Genomic DNA, 27,982 nt, shown 5'->3' with positions numbered 1-27,982 from the left:
ATGGCCAAAAAGCGTGACTTTATAAACACCACCTCTTTAAAGCTGCCTATATGTGCGGGTGCATCCTGCCTGATAATGGGTGGGACTAACACACACACACACACACACACACACACACACACACACACAAACACACGCACATTGTTGTGTTCTGGTCTCACCCATAATATTGATAGTAAATACAGCGACTTGGTGTGTGCAGAAAACCAGTCGCACTGTGTCATTATCCAACCAGCATCTTATCGCATTTATTGTCTGTGTTTGTGAGGACAACAGAGACTTGGATTACAGTGGCTGGGCCTGCACGCTCACCTTCAACGCCGCCGGGGTGGAGAGAGAAACTTTAGATGAAGACTCCTTTCATCTTCCTCTCCCTCCAAGATGGTCGACATCTTGTATCCGTCCATTGCCTGAAACTGAGGCCTGAGACATGAAACACACTATTAATGACCTGTACATTAGAGTAGGACACTGAACCTGCTGGCAAAAAAAAGTTAAGGTGGCTTACCCTCCGAAAGAGATGTAAGATGAACATTCTGGTTCATTTTTGCTCTGTTAAAGTGAAACACAACAACACATTTAACCATACTGAAAGCCAATTTTTCATCCTATTAGTGTAACTTGGATGTTAATTTCGTCCGACGATGTACACCGATCAGCCATAACATTATGACCACTGACAGGTGAAGGTGAATAACATGGATTATCTCGTTACACCTGGCAGTGGGTGGTATATATTAGACAGCAACTTTGTGTTGGAAGCAGAAAAAATGGGCAAACATAAGGATGTGAGCGACTTTGACAAGGGCCAGATTGTGATGGCTAGACGACTGGGTCAGAGCATCTCCAAAACTGCAGCTCTTGTGAGATGTTCCCGGTCTGCAGTGATCAGGACCTACCAAAAGTGGTCCAAGGAAGGAAAACCGGTGAACCGGCGACAGGGTCAGACCCAAGGCTCATTGATGCATGTCGGGAGCGAAGGCTGGCCCGTGTTGTCCGATCCAATAGAAGAGCAACTGTAGCTCAAATTGCTGAAAAAGTTAATGCTGGTTCTGACAGAAAGGTGTCAGAACACACAGTGCACCGCAGTTTGTTGCGTATGGGGCTGTGTAGCCCCAGACCGGTCAGGGTGCCCATGCTGTCATAATGTTATGGCTGATAGGTGTATAATCTTCACAGTGTGTTGCATCTGTTTTTACCTGACATTATCACACACACATGTGCTGTATATATGCTTTTACACCAGCATGGCTGCACACATGCATCTATATAAAGCATATATAAACCCACGTGCATTCTTACAGATATCTGATATCTTTTTCGCTCTTTAAACTACGTCACCAAAGCACTTTCCCTGAGCGTTTAATATTGACGCGGATGGGTTTACATTGTAGTTAATAGAAAGCCCGGAGCATCTCATGTCGAATGCTGATGGCTGTGACAAAGCGTCGGTATTTGATGCCCTGGGAATGAGAACGGGCTGGGCTTTGAGGTATGCTCACATTCAGTAAATGATACCCTTCAAACTTTTCCATTATTTGAATAAATACTGATTTTAAAATGTTTTGCCTGTTCTCAATGTTGGAATGAATATTCAGATCCTTTACTTAAGTAAAAGTAGCAATACTGTCATATAAAAATACTTTATTACAAGTAAAATCCTCACTGAAAATGTCACATAAGTAAAAGTACATAATTACTAGTAGTAAAAAATGTTAATTAAAGTATCAAAAGTAAAAGAAACATGACCCATGTTAGTATTATACTATTTTATTGTTGGATGATTATTACTGATACATGGTGGAGTTAATTTGAACTATTTGCATACTGGTAGGAACAGTTTAATCTGTAACAATGCGTCATATTTTATGAGTTCATTATATGTTTTGTATATAAAAGGTTAATTTGTAGAGTAATGCTGTCAGATAAATGCGGTGCAGTAAAAAAAAAGTACATTTCCTTCTGAATTGTAGTGAAGTAGAAGTACAAAGTGACGTAAAATGGGAATACTCAAGTAAACTACAAGTACCTAAATGTTCTAGACATCTACAGTAGATTAGCTGACCTGACCTCAGTCCAATACAGTAAGTATAGAAGTGTTTAGTATACAAATATTGAAACAAACTGTAAATAGAGGAAAGCAGCAGCTTTCGTGCTCAGTCGTGATGCATCATTAGTTCTATAAGCAGAATTTATGAAAATGTTTTATTTTGTTCAGTCTTCAGTTTGTAAGTTGTGATCGGGGACATAGGAGGGCATTGATTATAGATAGTTTCACATATGATCCTCCTCTTTAATGGATTAATAATAAAACTCAAAATCATTTCTGGTGCTGTTTGCACCAACAGTCTACTTCCCTACACCCTGAGGTACCCCTTGTCAAAAGTTAACATTACCCAATGACGTCAGCATTGTTCAGGAGTCATTAGCCGTTCAGTATAAGCTGACTTGGGAACCCTCAGACCACAGACCCTGTTTTAAAGGGGCCAACATGCAGAGGCTTCAACAACAGTAACCCACCCCTCCCTCCCTCGGACAGAAGCAAGATAAAAGCCGTCCAGAGGCGCAGGGATGCTATCAGCCGTCCACATCTGGCTCACACAAGGGGCTATCCTACTAAAGACAACCCCTCCCTGACCTCCTCACCACACCCAGCCAGGGGCCACAGGTAGATGCTCCCACTCAGTTGTGAAAGATATGGTTAAAAGAGGCCATAGTGGAGCTTTTCACTATTGTCATATTTTCAATAAGACAATAGTAGTCAATTGTCAAACAATTAAACTTTTAGCAGCATGCCACAGATGCTCTCTCAGTAAGATTCAATGGCTTTCATGTAATCCAAATTTGGTAGCTGTTTTTCAGTTTGATGTGTAAGTAATTACAGAATGGAATAAAGAAAAATAGCAAAAATGCTGCTAATTAAGTCAAATATAAAATGATTCAACAACTCAACAACAGTGGAAGAGATTTGACACTGAGGTTTGAGCCAGAGGAGCTATAACTGGCGCTGTCGTAGTAGAGGTGTGTGCATGGTGCTGATATGACGACTCACAGGGTTATTTTGAGAATATAGTGATAACACTACAGTGGGAGAGGCGTAATCTACTGAATGCATGGCAACAAGCCAAAATGAGCAAAACAAAAGCAACTATCATTGAAAAAAACAAAAAGCCTGCAGCTGGCGATCACCTCAATTCATTTATCTTTAAAATGATAAAACCAGTAGTGCAAATGCTGTATTTTAGTACAATTTTGGGGTAATTGTACCTGAAGTATTTCTATTTTAACCATTCTCATTCCCAGTGTCAAATACAGTCACTTTGTCACAGCCCTTGGCGTGTGATACTGACCTTTTAGCTTCTGTATGAGACGCACCGGGCTTTCCATTAACTACAATAGCCGTGTTTCCATTCACATATTTTTTATCGGATTAGAAAAGCTGTATGGAAACGGAAAATTTTATTAAATGTCATCAATTGCGGAGAAAAGTTTCCGCTCGCTTGAGGTGTTTTTTTGTCTTTTTCGAAAAAGAGTTGATGCGCTAAATGGATTATGGAAACACCTTTGCCAAATAAATTCTAACATAGCAAACATTTAACTCACGTGACTAATCAGCTGTTTCCACTGTTGGCGTCTTCTCGGATGTTCGGTAATTCATGCGAATGCTTGTCTTCGTCTCCAGACAACATGAAACAATACTAGCTGACATGAAAGAACAATTACAACTTGCCGAATTGAAACAAATTCCTGAAGACCTCTCTCCATTTCTCTCTCGTAGATGGTTAGATGGCCAAGGCGACTTGTTTTGTTTTTGGTTTGCAACCTCTACTTCTTCGTCTGCTCTGTTTACTGGCAGATTACAGCCATGTGTAGCCTATAGAAGCAACTTCAGACCAAACTAAGCTCTAGCTGAGTCTATTCGCTCTAAACCAGCTGATGGAAACGCGCCTAATTCGCATTTCTTTTTTCGCAACATTTCAAGAGTTTGCTTAAAATTTGCTCGACAATTGAATGGAAACACAGCTAATGTAAAATTTAAAGCTCAGAGAAAGTGATCGGAGGTTGTGGTGACGTAGTTTAAAGAGCGAAAAAACACACATAGGGCGGGTAGGAGGGGTGGTCGAATTTTAAGCCAAATCGTGATCTTTTTTGCTAAACCTAACTAAGTGGTTTTGTTGCCTAAACCTAGTTAAATATGATAACACTGTGAGGAATCCTTTAAACAATACATAATGGTTACTAATAGTTTTGACACATCACATTTTGCTGCTAATATGTCTGTACTTTGACTCAAATACTGTATATTTAAAGAAAAAATAAGCAAACTACAACTACTATTTGCTAGTGAGAATAGTTTATATGACATAGGAATGCCTCACAATGTTGAAATCTACATGCATTATGTTTCACATGACTGCATTCTTTAAAATGTTGACAGATGGAGCCAGAGGTGAAGAAGCTACTATCAGTCAATGGAAAGAGGTCAGAGAGTATCAGTGGGGTCCACATGCACATGGGAGAAGTTGCCTTCTACTAGCTTAGGTTTAGGAAACAACAAAGGTTTGTTTTAAAATAAATCCATTAGAAAGCCCTCAAGGAAAACGTCTCCCATGTGCGGTCCACACGTCGCTCCCTGCACAGATCAGTTATCTTGGTTCTGATAGAAAAAAATACCAGATAGAGAGCTGACCAAACCCTGTTGAGTGAATGATTCTTTCTACTTCTTGACCCAACAGAAAGGGTTAAAGGGAAGTTTACTGGGTTAGGATCATGCTTACAGATGGTTGCAGGCAGGCGGGCAGGATCAGGCAACGACAACCCCAGAAACCAGCAGGCAGGCAGGCAGGACATCCACAACAGGTAGTCAGAGGAGGAAACGGGCAACGATCCGGCAGATAGCATCTGGAAAACTGTCCAGAGCCGAGGAGCAGCAGCTGTGCAGGCAGGAGGCTGATGACAAGAGAGGTCAGGTGATCAACAGAGGAGAGAAACCTACAGATAGATAGACAGATAGATAGATAGATAGATAGATACATAGATAGATAGATATATAGAGGATAGAGAGTCAAGCAGGTGTAGATTATTTATCAAGCATTCATGACAAACTACAGTACAACAACATGTAAAGTATTCCTTATTAGAAGCTGATACCCACAGATCTGAATCTCTACGAGAACATACACACTCACAGCACATGAGCTTTATTGTTTTGGGGGGGGGGACCATGTGATGCAAATACAGATATCAAATTTTTCAAACACCACAATTTGTAATTATTAGTAGAATCTGATGTGTACCTTCGTCTCTGACAGGATGGCGTCGACAGCTCAGCAGGGGGCAGCATTGGTTTAGTCATCATCAGTGAAAGTGGCAACTGAAATCTGTGAGCAAGACATTGATCCTTTAGTTTCATGTACATCATGATTTTCCAGGCTGCATTTGATTGATCACACACAAAACTAATATTCTAAAAGGATGGAAATATCACTGACATCATGTGACAGACATTTTTAAATCGGTCCAGAATCATGTGTTAACTATTACCCATGATGATATGCGTCATGATGACTTTGAGAGATGAGAGGATAATAATAGTCCTTTGGTGTTTCATTATTATTACCAGAATATAAAAAACCCACCTGGACATAAATATCATCCTCAAACACGAAAAGCCACATTAATGAGGAGAGTCTAGAAACTGTGAAAGTGAACTAGAATATATATTTACTGCAAAAAAACACAAGAAAATAATACAATTTATGGCAAAAATATAAGCAGGTCATCTAAGGAGAAGAGCCACTTTTATTTTGAAAAAATCACAAGTTAAAATTCGAACTTTGATCTAACTAAACAGATCCTGGGTCAGCTTTCACATTGATGCAGTACAACATAAACCATCTTCTACCTCTGTGATGTCTGTGTCTGAATTCAGCAGGTTACTTTTGTATCTCTGAGTGCATGTACTTGCGTCCTATCGGCCAAATCTGTGCGTCTCTGAATGCATAATGGGCTGCATTGACAGTCAACAGCCTGCGGCTCATTTTTATCCCAGTGTGTGTTAAACCCAACTGTGTCTGCCCAAATCTGATCAATACAAAAGGCCTGTTCACCCCACCACCAAAAAAGTCCCTTCAATGTCGTCTCTCTTCAGCAACAAAAACTTTGAAATCAATACTTTTTTGTATTGATCCAGTGAGGACAAGCAAAAATGTTTTACACAAATGCATGCTGAATGGAAGTGCAGACGGGACTGTATACACACAGAGAATATCAACACACGTGCACACACACGCCTTAAACATGACACTGACACTTGCGTCGTCTCTGGGCTCAGGTCAGGTCACAGTTGAAAGGTCACAAGTTCTTCAACAGAGGAATCTCATTCATTCATTCATTCATTCATTGAGAGCTTTGGAGGGAATTGAGCAAAGCAGCGTTCAGAGAAGAAATCTCAGAGCATTTTTAGCTGTAGTAGAAATATTATTTGTTTTTAGTTATTACATTTGTATTTGTTAAAGTATATTTATGTTGTATTTGCAGTGCAAGGAAAGGTTAAATGTCTCATTCGATTAGATAAAGCATTAAAACAACCCCGTGGGTAAAGAAAATGACCAGATATTAATGTTAAATCAAACTACTTATTCTTTTTTTCTATGAGATGTGGCAGCTAGTGCAGAGAGGCTGGAGGGGAGGGTGTACAGTGAAGAGAGATACAGATCAGATCAATAAAGCGCAGATGAGGGAGTCCCACGGGAAGACGCAGGGTTCGTTGCCATCTGGCCCATCTGAGGTTCACTCTGGCACAAAATGAACTATTTTATCCCCACAGCAGGCACACAACGACGTTAAGGATATCTGCACCGACTCACCAGCCCGGAGCCTTTATTGCACATAATGATGCTGGCTTGTTGAACCTGAAGTTGTTTACCAAAATACACGACATAACAGGAATACACCGCTGGCACTGCAACGCTTTCTGAACACAACATGATATCACTCTCACACCAGTTATCGGTGTGAGTGCTCTCAGAGTAATTTAAGGGCTTCCTCGGCTCGTCATATGATGCCTCTCCATCTATTGCAGTGCATTAGAAGGAAAGCTTGCAAGGAAGGAGGCTGTGGATCACGTTGCTAGTGTTGTTTGTGCTCCTCTGCTACTGCTGCTGCTGTATGAGTGACAGGTGGTCAGTGTTGGTAAAAAGAAAATTCACATGTTGAGGATGGATACACGTGTGTGCATGGGAGATAAAATCATAAAATATAAACATGGGACTTACACAAGCATGGAAAGCTTAAGACAAACACACACACACACACACACACTCGTTTTTACGCAAGACCGGCCACCTGGAACAGAATCCTTTTCTCGGAACATGAGACGGGACAGTGAACGTCCCCTGGACCACCCGTCCTCTGACCACTCACTGGTGACAGATGGTCAGTGTGTGTGTTTGTGTGTGCGTGTGTGTGTGTGTGTGTGTGTGTGTGTGTTTGCGTGTGCACATCTGTGTGACTGCATGAGAGTGAGTCTAGATCTTTGTCTTTGTGTCTATGTGACAAAATGGATACAGTTTTGTTTTCACATGCAGATTTACATGCAAATGTGTGCATGCTCTCGCTCCTCTTCCAGTAAACACAGACTGGTGAACGTGCAAAAGTTTTGTTCCCAAAAATAAAGTGGACATCCAATGTTTTGCTTGGTTGGCTGTTTCAGTTCCCTTCTTATAATACTTACTATTTATGGTAACACTTCATTTTACAGGTCCGCAAATTTCATGGTAATTAGGTGATAATTAGCAAGTAACCTATTTGAAATTTCTTTGTAATTACTGCCAAATTACCCCCAATATTTACCTCGAAATTTATCAAAAAATACTTTATTATAAACATGATTTAATAATTATATGCTAAAATAGCATATAATTATTATCGTCAATTTATCATCTATTTACCAGCAGACATGGAAATAAAGCATATCAATTAACATTGTATTCTTTTCTTGGAAATGTGTTAAATAAATTACCAGCTATTGTGAAATAGTGGAATATAATTATTAAATAATGTTTATAATAAAGTAATTTTTGATACATTTTGATGAAATAAATGATGAATTTGAATAAATCTAGTTTACTCTTGCTAGTTTCTCGAGATCACCGACCCTGCCTTTAAACATATCATTAAATCAAATAAAGTCACGTAACCATTTACGTCACTTTTATCTGCTTATAGTCTCCTATCTAATGGGTTATAGCCAACAGGCGAGACCAATCTGTATTCCAGTTAAAGTGCTTGTTTGAGGCTTTCTTATTCAGAGTATGCTGTTATTGTACAGTAAGTAGTCATCATTCATGTATTCTCCGCATCAAAAAGCAGCATTTTAAAGAGTTGTTTCAGGGGTAATAAGCAGTAATTCTATTTAATGCATCACAGGGGCCACACTGACAATTAGATTATTCTATTTTGGCCCACATAAGTGACTATGAAACTAATTTTCTTTCTGTCCATCTGTCTTTCTGTTTCTCTCTCTCTCTCTTTCTCTCTCTCTCGCTCTCTCTCTCTCTCTCATGCATTATTTATCCACCCATAGCAACCCAGCTTCCTCTCTCTCCTCATCTCCCCCTGCCCTCAGTCCTCACAGGGTCTATATAAATCACTGTCTCATCAAGATGATAGGCATAAATGTCATTATTTAATCTTAAAACCACAGTCTGTACAGAGAAATGAACACCTGCCATGTCTGAGAAACTACTAGTTAACCTAGGAATTACATTTTGTCAGGTATCATCCATAATGTCTGCAAAATTACATTCAGATTTACACCTTATTTAATCATCATTACATAATATTAATGAATGTAAAGTACTTATATTATAATATTGACATTTTATTTAGGAAATTTAAAATGAGGCTTCGGCCTAAATGTCAAACGTTAGTGTAACATGCATGAACCTGTATTAGAAGCAGTTTTACTGAGCCCATGTGTGGCCTTTCCTACACCTGTATTTCTCCTTATTTACTTTGTTCTTTAGCACACTTCAGGTGTTTGGGCTGCACCACTGCAATTACAGTGAACTCCATTAAAAGGAAGAGATCATTTATTTCGCCGCAGGGAAATTCAGTTTGTGAAGGCTGTGCACGAACATGACAGATTGTCGTAAAGCCAACTTTGTCAATCGAGCAGGGTGGCATGTAAAGTCATGATCTGAACCCATGTAGAACGTACGCCACGGTTTATATCAGTCTAACATTTGGCCTCAGGTGTCAGCGTAATCCAACAGTAGATTGCTTATTCTTTTGCATAAAGGCAGCAGTGTTTCTGTTAAGATGCACTGTTATTCCGCATTTTAAGAAAAACCCCACTGTAGGCTAATAAAGTTTTTTTGTATCTAACTTAGACTGTGCAATGATGGGATGAGGGATTCAGGGGTGACCGGGATTGACGTAATGGTTGCCAGGTGGCCAATGTCAACCATTTTGAGAAATTGGCAACCAATACTTGGTCTTTGGTTGCCATCAGGGACAACCACTTTTTAACACAAATAAGGACAGCAAACAGCAAAGCATGCACCCCACAATAGACATTTTTTAAATATTTTTTGTAGGGCTGTCAAAGTTAACACGATAATAACACAATAATGCAAATTTGTTTTAAAGCCACTCATTTCTTTAACACATTAACGCAACTCTGTGATTTTTAGTTTTGTAGCGGGCTCAGTTTTAAAGCTAGAGTGAAGATACTGGCATCATATGAAACAAGAAAACCTCAGGAATACATTGGTACCAACCATGTCCTAATAGCTTGTAACTCTCCAAACTTGCGCTAAATTTTGGCGAGGAAAAACTGGCATGGCCATTTTCAAAAGGGGTCCCTTGACCTCTGACCTCAAGATATGTGAATGAAAATGGGTTCTATGGGTACCCACGAGTCTCCCCTTTACAGACATGCCCACTTTATAATAATCACATGCAGTTTGGGGCAAGTCATAGTCAAGTCAAGTCATGCTAAATGCAGTACCTGTGAGGGTTTCTGGACAATATTTGTCATTGTTTTGTGTTGTTAATTGATTTCAAATAATAAATATATACATATCTTTGCATAAAGCAAGCATATTTTCCAACTCACATGTTGATAAGAGTATTAACTACTTGACAAATCTCCCTTTAAGGTACATTTTGAACAGAAAAGAAATGTATGATTCATTTGCGGTTAATCAAGATTAACTATGGACAATCATGCGATTATATTTGCATTAAATATTTTCATTATTCCCATTAATTATTTCAATCGATTGACAGCTCTAAGTTTTTGCATTAGTGATATTTAAATATATCTTGTCAGAACCGGAACCGAACAAAGCTTCACGTGCGTCGGTGGGTTTACTTGCGTGCGCACAGGCATCTGTCTTACAGACAACGGCGAAGCAAATTAAGTTGTTTGACTGTGGGGTGAAACATTCGACTAATCCGGACATCACGATCACAAATGAATATGCAAACTGATTCAACTGACAAAGAATTAGATGAAGTGGAACCAAAAACAAAAAAAGAAATTTGTGATGTCTTGGGAGGCAAAGTATCCCAGCATCTTTGAGCTGGACGGAAAATAATAAGAATGCTTTTATTCTTTTATGTCAGATTTTCATTATTAAGATGACGTATAACTGCTTAGTATCTTAAAGGAACAGTGTGTAGCATTTAGGCAGAAATGGAATATTAATAAGTATAGTGTGGTTTAGTGTATAATCACCTAAAAATACAAATCGCTTCGTTTTCGTTACCTTAGAATGAGCTGTTTATATCTACATAGGGAGTGGGTTGTCTTCACTGAGCCGGCCGCCATGTTTCTACAGTAGCCCAGGACGGATAAACCAAACACTGGCTCTAGATAGAGCCATTCGCATTTTCGTGTCGGCCACCGTAGTTTTCCTACACGCTTGGCACACGGGAGAAGTTTCAGTTGGTTGCAATCTGCGACCTCAGCGCTAGATGCTGCCAAATCCTACACAATGCACCTTTAATTATCCAAAATATAAGCCGATTAAAAATGGCAACCATATTTTCAGTTTCTGCAACCAAAAGTCAGTGCCTGGTTGCCAGCCTGGCAACCACTTTTAAAAGTTAGTGTGGATAACTGGTCGATAACAACATCATACTCTGATTTAAGTTGCACGTAGGCCTATATGCTGCTGCAAATATCAGTAGATGCACACCTGTGTGGATCTCAGGTTTCTGTGTTAAAGTGCATTCTCATACTCTATTCTGAGAGTGAAGTCTGTTGATGTGGCTGCTGTCTTCAGGCACTGCAAACAAGGTCAGTTCAACGCTTCAGGGGGACACCAGGCAGAAACAGACAGCAATCTGCTGGATCTCCTTCAGCTTTAGAAGTTGTTAAAGGGAGCGAAAAATGGAAGAAAATTAAAGAAAGGAGAAAGTTTGCTCCGGCCGGTGGGCGGTACTTGGTATTTCCTCAACTGATCTCAACATGGCTGCCAGGTCACAAACTTTCTCATTTTACTGCTAAACAGTACACTACAAGATGTTTCTGAAAACATTTGAGGCGAGAAATAGGCATTACAGTAACAGTATATTGATTCATATTTGATCAGCGCTGCCTAGTTTGACCGTTTGATCAGAGTTTGCGAGTGATTGACAGCTGCTCAGAGAAGGCAAGGCTCCAGCTCGGCTCTGATTGGTTGATTTGTTTATTCTGTGAAATCTTGCAGATGCCATTAGGAGCACCGGAGGACACAGAGGCACATGATTTTTTTTCAGATTACCTGTCTCATGCACTATACTGTCAGGATATAGTGACCGTTTTATAAAAAATTGCTCCAATTCTACCCACTGCAGCTTTAATCCGTTTGCCTGTTTGGAGCCAGACTTTTAATTCAACTCTGTAAACCACCAACATGATAAATGGAAGATTTACGCACGACTTTAATTTGTCAGGTGATAAACATTTATGGGTGGTTGGTTTGTCCCACTCAGCAAGAACATCCCAGTACATGACTGAAAGCTGTTACACAGAGAGAGCAGGTTCGTGTGTGTGTGTGTGTGTGTATGTGTGTGCAGTGGGCGTGGAGAGGGAGATGTCTCGTTGAGCTGAGCGCGTGTGTCATATGAACCCAGTTGGAGAGAAAAGCGCACCAGAGTCGAGCACCTTATGGGTCCAATCTCAGCGGGTTTATTCACTGACTGGACTGAGCTTCTGGACTGAGTTACCTGGAGAGTTTCTTTTTTTTTCCTCCTAGAAGTTAACGCAAAAAGACGCGCAGCAGCACCAGCGATGACAGCCGAGATTATTCCACTTGGAAGTGAGTGAGACCTCGCTGCGTCGCGTCTGATCCCATTTACCTTTTCTGTGAGGATGCAAAGGAGATACAGGATGAAGTCCGCGTTCATAGCGGTGTTACTTGGAGTGGTGAGTAGTAGCCTCTGTATTAAATGTGCGCCATAAACACAACTTGGATACCTGCGCAATTGCGCACAGTTAACGTCAGTGGGAGTTTTTGAGAAACTCTTCCACACATTTTCCTTCTTCCTTCCTCCTTCAAGGTTTTCCCCTGCATCAAAGTGATATTTCACTTAACTTTTTGGCAGTTTAAATTTCAAGAGTTTGATCTTTACTTGTAAAATGTCTTGAAACTATAAGAGTCTGTGTCCTTGCACCTGTCCTGTCTTCAGTCCAATGGTAAATCAGAGCGGATGTATCAAGCAGCAGCCATTCAGGTTGACACTCTATAGCTCCAGTTGCTGCTGGATCTGGAGTTCCACCCTTCTCAGTTACATGTGGCCCTGCCTGCAGACTGCAGGACAATAACAATGTCACAGTGGCCTCAGTTTGAGGAGCTCACCAATAAACCATGTGTTAACGCCAATCCAATCCAAATGTATTTATAAAAGCACATTTAAAAACAACAAAAGTTGACCAAAGTGCTGTACAATTATACATAAAAACATAAAAACAACACAATAAAACACTAAGACCAACTTGAAAACCAACAGGACATTAAAATAATAAGAGCGTTAAGACCAATAGGAAAGGAAAAAGGATTAAAATAGTCAACTCTCATGCTGAGCCAAAAGCCAAGAAATAAAAGTGCGTTTTGAGGTTTGATTTAAAGACAGTCAGTTTGGGGGACAGCCGAACATGTGGAGGCAGAGCGTTCCAGAGCTTTGGAGCTGCAACTGCGAAGGCTCGGTCACCCCTGAGCTTCAACCTAGACCTCGGGACAATCAGAAGCAACTGGTCAGTTGACCTGAGGGTCCTCGATAAAAGATGTGGTTTTAAAAGATCAGAGAGATAGGTCGGAGCTTGCCCATTTAATGATTTATATGTCAATAATAAAATCTTAAAATCAATCCTAAAGGGTTGAGGTGATTTCTTTTTCTCCATTATAGCAGTAATCAACTACAGAAATCTTGAGAGAGTCACATCTTATAATCTCCCTGATTTATCTCTTAACTAACCTCGAGGCCATGCAGGCCCAGGAAGGGAAAGTGTCTTCTATCTATCGGACAGGACATGGTTAGTCACAGCTTGTCCAGGTCCTGGTTAAGGAACAGGCTGCATCACTGATACATAACAGCTGCTCCCTCTGATGGGTATATGCATCCTCTGCTGGCTCAGCGCATGCAATATTGATACAGCCCTATAACCATCCCATCCCCCCCTCTCCTCCTCCTCCTTTCACCTCACACACATCCCTCTCTCCTTCTCTCTGTCTGACTTCAGAAGAGGTGATGATTCAGCATTGTTTGGGAAGGCATATTGTCATTGCCAGCGGTGTTCCCACAACAGTTCATGCCTGGATTTAAATTAGGCCCAGTTTATTGGAAGGCTGCTATAGTGGAGCTCTAATGGCTTAACAAGCGCTGACAGCTGAGGCCCAGAGGTTAAGTGCCTCCAACTGAAAATTGACTGCGGCATTAGTAAGATTGGTAGCTCTGAAGTTACTTGTCCAGATGCTTCTGCACATGCTTTTTTTGTGTGTGCGCGCGATCATCTTGCTTTGGCTTCAGGGACAAACTTCCATCTGAAAACCAATTACAGGAAACGTGTGAGTCGAGCTGCAACTTGCTAAGTGCATCCTTTTCTTTCATTCCACAAGCTATTTGCTCAAATCCCATTACCCTCTAATTCATCCGTATGCACAACTTAGAAGTCATTAGTGATGCACTTTAATCTGAGTTTATTCGGTCTTCGAGACGCTTTGGTGTTGCACCCACACCCGCAGCTAGAATAAGGTCAAAGAAAGAAGAAAAAAAAAATAAGTAGAAAGCAGACGCTGGAACTTGGAGTTGTTTCAAAAGTGCCAGTCAGACGGTTTGGAGCAGGTTTGTTCACATAGGAAGCTGTTTGTGCGTTTGCGCAGACGTATGCGTGCCGATGGGTGTGTACAATATAGAAAGGGGGCAGTTCAGGGGAAGCTTGTGCGATGACAGATTTGATTCATCCCTGAATAGATGCTTGTTGCGTAAGGTGTGTGTGTGAGGTAGAGAGAGTGCTGATGGGGTGAAATAAATAAATAAAGAAGGTCAGTGAAGCTCTGAAGATAAATAAAATGTTTTTAATAGCTGCCCTGTGAGACTGCCACATCTCAAGAAAAATATATCTATGAAAAACATTTCTGTGCTGGTGTCTGGAAGTTTGTAAGACTAAACATCCTAAAGGATGTTGGAGGATTTGTTAATTTAATTGTAGTGAGTTACAGTCTCCGCAGGATGAGATCAGTGTCTTTATTTCCCCAAAAGTCTTCCTGTTGTAAAAACCAGAACGTTTCAGGAAATGTTTAGATATTATCAGGCCTGTCTTAAGTCGAAAGTTTCTCCACGAAGCCAAAGATACATTCTCGAACACGGACAACGTGGTTATCTGTAATACCGGCGACTTGAAGGTGAATGGGCCGTGACATCATCCAGGGCGAGAGGGAGACGTGTGTCTGTGTGCGCACACACACATTATTTGCCAGCTGACTCAGAATAGCCTGAAGGAACACTTGATGTTTTTTAGAGCTCTTGTCGGCAGCATTCCATACACACCTGAACCCTGACGACTGACGATTTATGTTGAGTGAGCCTCCTTCACGCCAACGTACCCCTGACACACACACACACCCTCAATTAATAAGTGTATGTCTCAATCTTACTCAATCTTCTGGAACAATAATCAAATCCGTGAAGAGCAAAATGACCCACATGAGGAAACTGCACTTAAAAATCCCTCATTGGCTACTTTTTATGATCAAAACAAGTTTAAGATACATTCTTTCTTTTGCCCTCTGATCTGTAGCAACATCCTCATAAATAAAAACAGTTCCTCGTCTCCTCTGGCTCGGTGTCAGAGGGCAATCCCTGCTTTTATCAAGGTTTGCTTTGGAGGTCGAGGTGTGCGGAAGATGAATAAAAAGAGCCGGTGTGAGAAAGGAAAGATCTAGTATGATATAATGCAAAAGGCCACGGACGCCTGTGCAAACATATAGGCCCGGGGCGTGAGAGTGCAAGCGTGTGCGTGCACTCTCATGCATTTGCAAATGTAAAGGCACGCACAAACATCTTCACCTGTCAACTGCCGAGATAAAGCACTCAACAGGTTACCGTTTGAAGAATGCGGAGACGACATAAACCAGGGTTACCAAGAGTGTGTGGTTTTGTTGACCTGTATTACTGTATCTCATGACTTTAGGTGTGGCTGAGACTTTTAAAATGCACATATTTGATTTATAGCTTATAGCTTGTAACCCTTTAAAACGAAGCAATGTATCTTTGTGACCTTACACTACAGGTCCCATGTGTCTACGAGCTGCAACCAAAGAGATTTTTCCTCCTTGGATTGTTTCATTTGAATACTTTTAGAAGCTTGATAATGAAACGATATGTAGAATTTCACAAGAACATAGAAAATAGAGACAGAATCCAGAACAATGGACAATTTTGTTTAGCTGAAATCTGCAATTTCTTTTTCCCCATCCCATTAATCATCTCACACCCCCTTAGATTTATCTCGCAGCCTGTTGCGCAGTGCTGACGCCTACGCTGGGAACTGCTGGTCTAGTGGTTCCAAAATAAATCTAAAGGGACCCCGGATGATTAAAGACAAAAGTCTTTGTGTTGCTCTTTCTTGTGAAATACTGGATGTTTATACCTCTTTCAGGCCTCTGGAAATAATGAAAATAAAGCAAAAACACTCTTTGGTTGCTCACGTTGCACAATGATAGACATTTTGTGTGTGTTTATCTTATGGATGCTGCTGAATGTCAGTGTAACTTTGCTTGTCCCACCTTGAACGATGTCTCTGGTGATCGGCAGGTCGCGGCACTGGCCAATAAGGAGGTTTGTTCCTCGGGCCAGTACACAACCAGTGGAGAGTGCTGCGTGCAGTGCCAGCCCGGCGAGGGCGTCGTCAAACTATGTGGAGTCACACAGACCGTCTGCGCCCCCTGCCTTGACAGTGAGTAACACAAAAAACAGCTGTCACACACACACACACACACACATAGCTGAAGGAGCTGCGTTGGTCACATGCAGACAAAGTGACACACATACATCATGTCATGCATTCAGTTCTGGTTTTCATGAACAGTGGTAGTGATTTAGTCGGACACAGAAAACATTAAACTGCTGCGACTGTGACATCCTCTCTGTAAGTTATGTCCTCCTCATAAATATCCTCTACTGTACTGACTGTCCCTGGAGAAGACACACAGTTCAAACAGCAGTTTAAAGTATGCAGGGTTGTAAATTACAGCAATGTTTCTGCAAAGTTTGAATTCGGATCCGAACTCGTGCTGCTGGCCTATAAAACGGTAATTAAATCTTGACATGGTGATGATGGTTTCCGTAGTTTTTGCCAAAACAATCTTGTTTTAGTATGACATTAATAGTGAAGTTGTTTTAGCATTGTCTAGCGGTACTAAAGTAGTTGTAGTGGTGGTTGTAGTTGGCACTTTATTGATCTTGCCAGGCTAGCGAATCAGTGAGGCCGTACTTAGACACAGTGGTGCGATAAGCTAAATCATGAGTGGCCCGCGTGCCTGTTTTTAAATGGCCTGCGGCAAATTTTTTAATCAGAATATGGCTTGAGCATATCTCTAATAAATTGCACCATATATACATTGCATTTCTTTGTTTGTTTGTAACACTAGATGTCGCTGCCATTATGAACAACTGCTTGACGTACATTGATTACTAGTCGATGAAAACATTTAGCTCAGTCGGTTAGGTAAAAATCGAGGAAACTAAAAGACGGAAGAAAGCAAGTGTGAAAATTTCAGAAACGTTGGTAAAAATTAGTACAAGTCAAGGAGAAATTTGTTTGCTTATATTGCCATGAATCTGTTGTGGTGATGAAAGAGTAGAAGACACTATGAAACTTAACATCAGTCCCACATTTCGTACACTGGCACATGGGGCTTTCTGGTCTCAAAACACGGATTTTCTTACGTGGAGGTACTGGTGGAGCTTGATGGAAAGTAAGATGATCACCAAAGTCATTATGACTGCACCCTTCTCTGTCTTAGCTCTGGTAGTTAACAGCTACGCTCCTCCAAGTTGTTGCTTTTTAATGTAGATTTTAATTAAGATCTGGGGCATTTTCCTACTATGCACCTTGGGCATGGAATAATTTACAAAAAGAAACATTTATATCGATTGACGAATTCAAGGGTAACATAAAGAATGTGGTGTTAGAGACATGTGGTGGTTTTTCTTGAGAGGTCACTGAGTTAAACTGCTGTTCTTTTGTTTTATATGATTTATTGTATATCATGTTGTTGTATTATATTGTGTTGTGATTTTGTATGGCTGCTACCTTGGCCTGGTCTCTCTTGCAAAAGAGATTTTGATCTCAATGGGACTTCTTGGTAAAATAAAGGTAATTTAAAAAATATATATAAAATCATTCATCCTCTGGGGGCCATGGATATCTGGACCAAATTTAATTTGCAATCCATCTGAGCTTTGTCTAGATATTTCAGTTTGGACCGGCTGACATTGCCTCTGGCTAAAAACAGACCACAGTTTTTTTTAGATTAGACCCTTAACATCAGTTTGGATGAAATATTATGCAGATTGTATGTAGATGTAAATCCTTAGAAGTATTCAGCTGCATGTCAGAAAATAAACTAGATGTCAGACCTAACTGTGTTCCAGCATTACTGCCCTCTTCACGGCCCTTACCATGTAGGGAGAGAAGCTGTGATGGACTGTAGTAAGACTTTATGAGGACAGTGAGAGTGGGACCAGCTCCAAATGTTGTTGCAGTGGAAGATATTTAGAGCATCAGACAAGTTGTTATGTCACAGTGATTAAGACGGTAGGCAGTGTAGATTTTGTAAACATGACTGAAGAGCTCAAAAGGATATCTAAGGATCTTCTGTAAGAGGTACATTTCAGCTTAAGTGTAGGAAAACAAATCAAATCCTTAATCAAATAAGGTTTTTTGTAACTTTATCGTGTGAGGTCAAAGGTTAGTTTGAGCCTGCAGAGGCCCGTGTTGGTCCACAGCCAGTTCCTACACTGTTCCCAGAGTTTTTCCTTTGAGGAATTCCCTGACTATCCAACGTCCAGGCTAGGAAGTGGTTGTAAAACCTCCCAGGGTCAGTGAAGGATGGCAAACCCTGAGCCAAGGAGCCCCACAGTCAGAAAATGATTCAGATTTAAGGTCATGAGAGAAGTCACAGAGAATGTGGACATGGAGAGAATTATTTATTTGTATTTTTGTGGGCTTCTTTGGATTGATTTATGCTTTTATAAATGAGATAAAGAGTTACATCTTTATAATATATTGTTTCCTTGTATAGAAAAATAAGCCCAAGACTTCTTATCGTAAATGATCTCATGTTCTATTTGTCTAAACTAGATTAAAGGCTGGAAATGATTTTAATTAATGACATTAGTGGTGTCTCTGGGGTTGCTGTTGCACAACATGAAGGCTTTCAGGGTGATAACTTTCACTCTCACAGTGCTTGTTCTGCTCAGACATGAACTAACACAGACGCAGACAGTGACCTGCTCTAAAAAAATTACATGAGGCCAGACAGGCTCTGCACTGACTCATGGAAAAAGAGAAATGCAAAGTGGATAGCTCTCCATCAGATAACATCACAATGATATTTTGAGAACACATCAAACATATTGATTAGATCAGTAATGTAGGCTGATAGAGCTGAAGTGTGCGCGTGCAGCTGCATTGTAACAACTTGTTTTGAAGTCTCAACCATCAGTGGGTTATTTATTCTCCTACCTGTCAATTGACCGTTCACTAAACCCCCCCCCCCACCCACCCACCCACCCCGAAACAGAGATTATCCAGTCATAGTTTAACAACCGTAATAAGGCATGGCTGGTCTGTCAAGCTTTATGAGGTTGTGTCTAGAAGATAACACGCAAATTGCGAAATTCTTGCAAGTTAAGGTTAGGCATTGAGCTCGAAAGGTTAAGATAACTTGTCGGGCAGCGAGTCTCGCAAGAGTTTTTGCACGTTTTTGCAAGTTTTCGCAATTTACGGGTAGACAGGACGGCTCTATGATACTCCATATATTAAGAGTTTGGATAGTGGTTCCTTTTTCGTCCCTCTCCAAAAACAAAAAATGAATAGGAAAAGGGTAAGGAATTCATTACAAAAACTGTTTTTTGTTCTAAAGTAAGCTGGCAACGTTAGTATGTTTGGCTAAATAGCTTGCTACCTACAGTAGCCTAGTAACTATTGGGAAATAGCGGAATATATTTATTATATAATGTTTACAAATAAGTAATTTTTGATCAATTTTGAGGTAAATATTGGGGTAATTTGGCAGTAATTCCAAAGAAATCAATTAGGTTACTTGCTAATTATCACCTAATTACCATGAAATTTGCGGACCTGTAAAATGAAGTGTTACCAAATGTTTCTTTTGGCCATATGTAATTCATTTTAGTGTTGATAAAAACTCATGTGACAGAAACTACTTACTGATAATCCTTCCTCCTAATTTTCTTTCAACATCAACTCTCACCTACCATATGTGTTTGCGTGTGTTGTTCCAGGCATGTCGCCCACAGTTGATAGAAACTAATGTGCACAAGCATTCGTTTATAAGAGACAGACTGTGGTTTCCTGACAGCGTTCAGGCTTCATTTAGTAGATAGTTAACAGGCGCCTGGCTGATGTGCTAAAAAGGAGGGCCAGCTGAAACACACGGAGGCGTTTGGATGAATGAACAGATGGGTGGAGATGAAACAGAGCAAGTACAGCTGTACGGCTGGAATGGAGACAACTTCTCAGCCAGCAGCTAATGGTTCATACATACACACACACACACACACACGGGCAAACATGTCTAGGAAAACACATATTTAACCACACACAGACACAAGCCTCCCACACACACCTCGCGCTGCGCAGTAGCCAGAGCGGATAAAGTCAGGAGTCCTTTTATGGATGTTGAAAACAAAGAGGATTGAATGTTATAGACTAGAGGTGAAAGTACTGTTATGATACGATGTGCTGAGCCAGGAAAAGACCGTCTGTACCCCCCTCCCGCTCCGCTTCGACACCCCCCTCCTTCAACCCCCTCCTCCATGCTGCAGGCTAGCGTTATTAATGTATTGACTTGCATTATTGATGCATGGCATTATGATAATGGCTCTGAGAGCACTCATGGGGCGGGAAGGGGGCGAGGGTAGTCTGAGTGTGTACGTCTGTTTGAAGAGGGGAGGGTGATGCAGGAGATAATGGGGTGAGTGGGGGGGTGTAACTGTGTATGACTGGACTGGACGATAGTTTTTCCACTTCCTTAAAGACGTAATTAAACAAAAATGTAGAGGACCCACATCGGACACCGCCAATTTCGGACAGATTCATCTCAAATGTCAAAGTCTCTGCTTTCTTGTCGTCCCTCCATTTCCGTCTCTGTCTCAGTGTCTATCTGTCCTCATCTCTGTTTTAATCTCTGCATCATCAGAGCGTTCGCCGTGGTTGGTGGGTCAGTGACGCAGACCGTTAAACTTGATATGCTATGTGACACAACCCCCACATGTCTCCTACCACACACAGTTTAGTTTAGTTCAGTTTGAGCTGAAAAAAAAGAATAAATCCCCAAAATTCTCTGCAACAAGCTTCTAAAATGTGAATATATTTGCTGCTTTTCCATGTCCTCTATGATAATATATTCAATATGTTTAGGTTTGGGACTCTTGGTTGGACAATACAAACGATTTAAAGACATCCCTCACACATTGTGATGGACATTTTTCACAATTTTTTGACAATTTATAGACAAAAGTTGAGAAAATAATCAGCAGATTAATCAATAATGAAAATAATAGGTAAAGGAATAACAAACAGAGAGGACAACTGAGGCAGGATCTGGAGTGATGAGATCTGGAGCATAATAGAAAAAGGTTTTAATAAGGTGCAGAAACGTTTCGACTCAAAGCATGTCTTTATCAGTGTAGTTTAATGTTGCAACCAACAATTACTGTCATTGTCGATTAATCTGCAGATTACTGTCTCGATTAATCAATTGAAAGTTTAGTCTATAAAATTAAAGAAAATAGTGAAACATTCTTATCACAATTTCTATACACCTCAGATGATGGTATCAGATGCTTGTTTTGACCGACCAACACTTCACGACTAAAGATATTAAGTCTATTATCACATAAAGCAAAGACAAGCAGATAATCTTCACAAGTGTAAATATTTGTTTTGGGTTTTTTTTGCTGAAAAAATGATCAACTACATATAATCGTTTCAGCTCTACTTTGCATCTCCACAACTCAAAGTAAATAAAAAGTGTGTTGTACAGAATATGCTTCTCAACAGTTGAGACATACTGTATTGTAGATATTTTGAGGTCATATTTTCACAGTCTATCCGCCATCTCCCTCTCTCTCTCTCTCTCACACACACACACAGACACACACACACAAGCTGCTCTTACAAATAGGTCTGTTGCATAATTTAGTGTGTTTCCCAGTTCTCTATCCAGCTGAAATACAATTCCATAAAACATGCAATATTGATTGCGTCCCCTGCAGATATATCTGTCAGGTATACAAAGCATTTATGAAACATGTGTGAAGCATGTAAGCTCATCATCGAAAAGATCCTTTAAAAAAAAGATGTAGCTGCTTATACATAATTTTCATTTCTTGTTTAAAGTGACAGTTACATTATCCATCAGCGGAGATGACCCTAAAACTGAGTTCCCATGTTAGTGTGACTTTGGAAAGCTGAATCCAAATTTGTTCACAGAAACAAACCCTTCCCAAGCTGAGAAATAACACGGTTGACAATACCACTTTTTTTTTTGACACACACATTTAAACTGTTTCAAAAAAAGCACAATAAATAAGCACATCATGTATATGATATAATCTAATGATATAATACACATATTATTCTTTAATACAGAAGTCAAACTGGCATCATTGTTGACTTTAAAGTAGGGGTGCCCAAACCTTTCCCTTGGAGGGCCAAAACCGGAACTCAATGGTGGACCACTATTGTATTGTTAAGATGTAAAATGGTACAAGGATCCCAAGTTCCCCTATTTGAATATTATTTTAGCTTTTACATAGTTAACCCCTTAAAACCCACCTACAAACCGAACCTGATGGAGGGCCAACTTTGGGCAGCTCTGCTCTAAAACCAAAGTAAAGACAAAGAAAAATGATCTGTAATCAGAGAGAAAGAAGAAGCCAATATGTGTAGAATATACACATCATTTTCACTGGGATTGCCTATTTTATCTAGCCTATGCTATGAGACTACTTTCAAGGATGCTATGAAAATATTTGACAACACATCTAAAATGAAAAAGAAACAGAAGTCAGGCTTCTGGCAGATGAAAAGTTCAACAGCTGTTTTTCGTCCCTCTCCTTTCAGGTGAAACCTTCTCAGAAAACTTAAGTCACACAGAGAAATGTCAGCCCTGCTCAATATGCACAGGTCTGCACCGCATGAAGGCGCCCTGCACAGACTCCAACGACGCCACCTGTGTGTGCAACTACAGCTACTATATGAACGAACTCTCTCAGCGATGTCAACCCTGCACCAAATGTCCTGAAGGCCGTGGCATGCTGTACAGCTGTGAGTTTGACCACGACACAGTGTGTGAGGATTGCAACGGGGACACCTACTCGGACCAGGAGAGCTCTCGGGAGCCCTGCATCCCCTGCACCACCTGTGATGATGGGGAAATGCTACAGCCCTGCACCTCTTTCGTTGATACAGTTTGTCAAGGTAAGACAATTAGCTCACAGAGGCTCATTGTGAAGTGTATAAATCAAGGCACAGTGTACCAAATTAAGGCACTGATATTCTCCAAAATGGACGTCTACATAGTCCTGGTTATACTATATTGGGTGTCTACGCTGTGGACATGTTCATACTTGTGTAGTTGGCTTGTACACCACAATTTATGACAATGTGGGCCGCTGCAAGGACACAAGCAGGTGACGATATGCAGGTTGTTCTCATACACCGTTCGTAGCTATACCTACGAAAAGCAATGCACTGTAATTCGTATATATATCCCACAAAATCAATTTGTGTGTAATCTACGTAATTGTGAACCAAGAAGTATAAAAAGCGACAAACACCACGTAAGGAGGAGGTCGGTGTGGATGGGTGGCTCAAAAAATACCGGACTTTATCCCAGGAGAGTTCATGTCCCTTGTGAAATCAAAAGTCAACGTAGATTCATTTGTCACGTAACTTCCGTACTTATGATACGCCACTTCCGGAGTTATTTTAAACCAAACCACAATCTTTTCCTAAACCTAACTAAGTAGTTTTGCTGCCTAAACCTAACCAAGTTGTTTCCTGTGAAGACGGAAGTTTATTTTGAAAAGACTATGCATGTAACGACCGTAAATTGACAAGAGCGTCACGTGTTACTGGACATTCGTAGGAAAACGCATGAAAAATGAGGAATAACTTTTGGTAAGATATCATACGAACAGTTGTATGAGGATACGTTGATAATGTATGCCATGCGGACAGCTACATGGATGTGTAAAATCGAACTTAAAACAAAAGTTTGATATTTTGGGAAATACGTTTATCGCTGTCTTGCCAAGAGGAAGACGAGAAGATCGAGATCACTCTCGAATATGTCTGGTAGATATGAAGCTACAGCTAGCTGGTTAGCTTAGCTTTGCACAAAGACTGGAGACAGGGGGGAACAGCTATCCTAGCTCTTAAACATCTTCCTGTCTTTTGCAATTTGGGCGAACTGGCCCTTTAGTATTAGGCCAATAAGTTCAAAATGTTCAACACTTATAACTTCATGCAGAGAGATGAATAAAGCATTCATTGGATTGTTTTACTCTGCGCTATGGAGGAAACGTGAAATTCCTCAAAACCTGATTTATGCCTTTAACAAGACACTTAATTCACTTGTTCAGAGATTTATGATTTATTTTTCGGCTGTCGGATGACCCTATCCAAACACTGGGCGAGTTTATCATGAACTTCTGTGCCGAGCCAGTAAAGTTGAGCGATGGGGAGCGTCGCCCAGGGTCATGATGACCTGAATAGAATCTGACCAGCACTGTACGGACAGTACGACGCACTGGACATCCACATTGTCAGCCGCATATAATCAGATCATCACAGTGCGACACTATACACATTGTTGGCCCATCGACCTAAATGCCATGCCAAAGCTTGTCTCATTGTCTTGACGGGCTCATCCCGTCAACAGATACAAAGACCACACTCTTTCTGCGTTGAGGGTTTAGAAGGAGGTCATATCTCTGAACGGAGCTCTGAATTTCTTTTATATCATCGCACCCTGTGGGTATCACACTCCAAATCACAAATTCCTTATGACAGAAGTCACTGCTCATTCCAATGACCTGATGCCTCATAGATTAAATCAACGCTTTTGTGAAATGACAATAAAAGGAGTCAGTTGATCAGCCATGCAGTCTGTTGGGGCAGCAGTTTGAAGGATGCTGTTATCACAGTAGAGAAGAGAGAGCGAGTATCAGGCTAAAGGGGGTCCTTTGTGCCTCTCTCATGATCCCATTTGGCCTATGAGGACTTCCAGTTTAGCCCATGGGGCTACTTGAAGGAGCTAGTAATGAGTTAAACAGACAGTGAAACTTATTTTGTGACTATTTCTTCCTGTTTTGGGGATTTTTATGCTTTGCTTTGATTTTTTGCAGTCACACTGGAAGAGTTGTGTTATCCTCCAGCTCTAAGGTCATGATCTTGTACATATCAGTGAAACTTGGCTGCTTGAGCTGGGCAGACACTTTACTGATTAAACCTGATTTTTACCCCACGACTAGATTTTAGAATCAGGCGGAATTTCCACCAGATTGGCTTCATTTTTAGGCGGGTCATGACGCCAAATTAATTGCTTGATTGATCAATGATACGGCCGTTAGGTATCGTTACCACCAGTTACGTTAATTGTAGTATGCACGGCTGCATGTAAACTGGAATATTAGTGGAATATTCATTTTCATTAGCCATGTAAACAGCTTAATAGTTCGGAATGAGGGCAAAAACTGGAATATTTTGTGCATGTAAACATTGTGAAGATGGGACTTCTGATGTTCTGCTGCGTGCAGTCATGGGGCTAAGATAGCTAGCTGTTGGTGGTCAGTACATGCATTCAAACAGTAGACTCACTGTATGTTAAACCACAGTGTCTCCTTTCATATTTCTACACATCAATATAGAAAATGACATGTGGGCAGGACGCTTTCTAACGATGGAGCTGGGCTGAGTAATAATGTATTGAGAAATGGAACTAATTTGTTTTGCTGTTCAGTAATTAGTAAATAATGTACTCATTCATGTATTCAGGAGTAATTGATATATTTTTCAACACTGGTGATCACCCACATCGTGACTGGTCAGTTGAACATCTGAACACAGAAGTGGTACATTTTCGTGCACATACATTAAAACATGTAATACGAGTTCATGAAACATACAAGATGAATAAATCGCACAGTGTCTGCCTAGCTTTGTAAGAACCAGGGAAAATACCACAAACAGAAAAGGTTATTTGATAAGCAGAAGTGGACACAACATATATTGATGTTTTTCCCCCAAGTGCCCTGCTGTTGTAAAAAACATCTTCCATTGAGGATGACGCTTTTAATGCAGCTTGATTCAACTTGTGGTTTGAAAGAGAAGTGTGTTGGACGGAGAGATGATTCATTCAAGATCAAGATATAAGGAGCCAGAGCCCCAATACTAAAACATCCTTTAGATAACTAACGCAGTGTACTCCATGATTAATGTGAATTAGCTTTGATTCCAGGCACACAGCTCACTGTTTATGGGCTTCATCATCATATGTTATTCCTCACTCTAACCCAATCATGGGCTTTTTATTTCTAATGTAATCTTTTTACCGAAGCACAAGCGTTATCAGCACTTACAAATCTGTAGTGCTGCCAGACGTCCATATCCATTAGTGTTGTGGAGTCAGGCGACACGGGCCTGAAGGCTGAACGCAGTCAGGAGGTTGGAGGCAGAGAGAGGAGAAGGCCACTGAAAAGACAAGTCAGAACTTGAGACATTGGAGTTTAACTGAAGGTAGAGGGACCAGAACATCACCTTGACTATACTGTAGGTTATCTTTAGAGAGAAAAATGGATTTACTGCTGTTATTGTGTCGATTATATTTGAGTTTAGGCCAGTGGGGAATTTTCCTTTTATGTTCAAGCTCAGCTGCTACAGTATATGGTGTGAAAATCCAATTTCCTCCCATACTCCCAAAAGGATTAGTGGTTTGTTTTGAATCTCAAGAGGAAAACAAACTCTCCATCTCTCTGATGGTAAAACATGCTTATAGCACGACCAGACTTTGTTTCGTTAGACCCACGGAGTTGAGGGTCTGAAGGCAAGATGCTTATCTAAAGAAGTGTAATATGACTTCCATTCTTCTGCAGGCTGCAGAGCCAGGTCAGAGGTTGAAGGTCATGGGAGGCTTGTGTGTGGAGGGGGGTGTTTTGTGGGAAGATCAGGCAGTATGAGTTTCCCCTTGGGATGTGCACTGAACAACGAGGCATAATCCCCACAATCCTTTCAGGGGTCACAACAACACCGAGACAAGTGAAGTTGATTAGTGCTCTTATTATCCGTCCCTTGAAGTGACATCTAGTGTGTTATTATAAATCAGCTAAGACAACCCAACACTGTCAGGCTGTTCCACGCACCGTTCGTAGCTATACCTAGGGAAAGTAACGCACTGTAATTCGTATATATCCCATGAAATCAATTCATATGTAATCAACGTAATTGTAAACCACGAAGTATAAAGAGTGACAAACGTTGCATAGGAAGGAGTTCGGGGTGGATGGGTGGGTCAAAAAACATTCGCCCTGGAGACCGGTGTTCTTAAGTTACGCTACTTCTGTTGTTATTTGAACCCAAATCACGATCTTTTCCCAAACCTAACAAAGTAGTTTTGTTGCCTAAACCTAACCAAATTGTTTCCTGTCCAGACTATAGTTTATTTTGAAAAGACTGTATGCATGATATGAGCAAAAATTGACACGTCAATCATGTGTTGCTGGATATTCGCAGGAAAACGTACGAAAAATGAGGAACAACTTCTCGTCAGATATCGTATGAACCATTGTAAGAAGATATGTTGATACTGTATGGGTGAACCCTTTTCCGCTAGTATGTTATGTAACTAATTTGCAACTGCAATGTTTTTAAGAAAATGTAATGCCGTCCGGATTACATTTTCTATTAACATAATGAGGAAATGTTAATTAACTTGTTGCTAAATTTATCAGTAAAATGTTCACTGACAACGTGTTTGTTTTCCGCCAAAATATCACAGCAACCAAAGCATTATTAAACTTCTTTTTATGGTTATGTTCCAGCACTTTGTAAAGTTTAGGAAGAGATCATGGTCTTGGTTTACTACAGAAAAAAATTGGCAGTGCACGAGGCAGGATGTGTTCATCAACATTTAACTGAAACCACCATCTTTCATTAACCTTGAGCAAAGTACTT

The 27,982-nt window shown here is 40.6% G+C and overlaps 1 protein-coding gene across 1 annotated transcript in view; it reads left to right on the top strand.

Moving 5' to 3' along the window:
• The first annotated feature begins 12,108 nt into the window (after positions 1–12,108).
• ngfrb (nerve growth factor receptor b) overlaps positions 12,109–27,982 on the top strand; it is a 33,134-nt gene continuing 17,260 nt past the window's right edge. Inside the window, exons 1-3 of the mRNA XM_037755990.1 lie at positions 12,109–12,421; positions 16,309–16,450; positions 22,871–23,227. Coding sequence (XP_037611918.1) covers positions 12,368–12,421; positions 16,309–16,450; positions 22,871–23,227 — 553 coding nt within the window. The 5' untranslated portion in view covers positions 12,109–12,367. The remainder of the gene's footprint in view (positions 12,422–16,308; positions 16,451–22,870; positions 23,228–27,982) is intronic.

Source organism: Sebastes umbrosus, chromosome 20 (assembly GCF_015220745.1).
Source record: "Sebastes umbrosus isolate fSebUmb1 chromosome 20, fSebUmb1.pri, whole genome shotgun sequence".
Lineage (NCBI taxonomy): Eukaryota > Metazoa > Chordata > Actinopteri > Perciformes > Sebastidae > Sebastes > Sebastes umbrosus.
The sequence above is the reverse complement of the archived record's forward strand: the minus strand, read 5'-3'. Positions and strand labels throughout refer to the sequence as shown.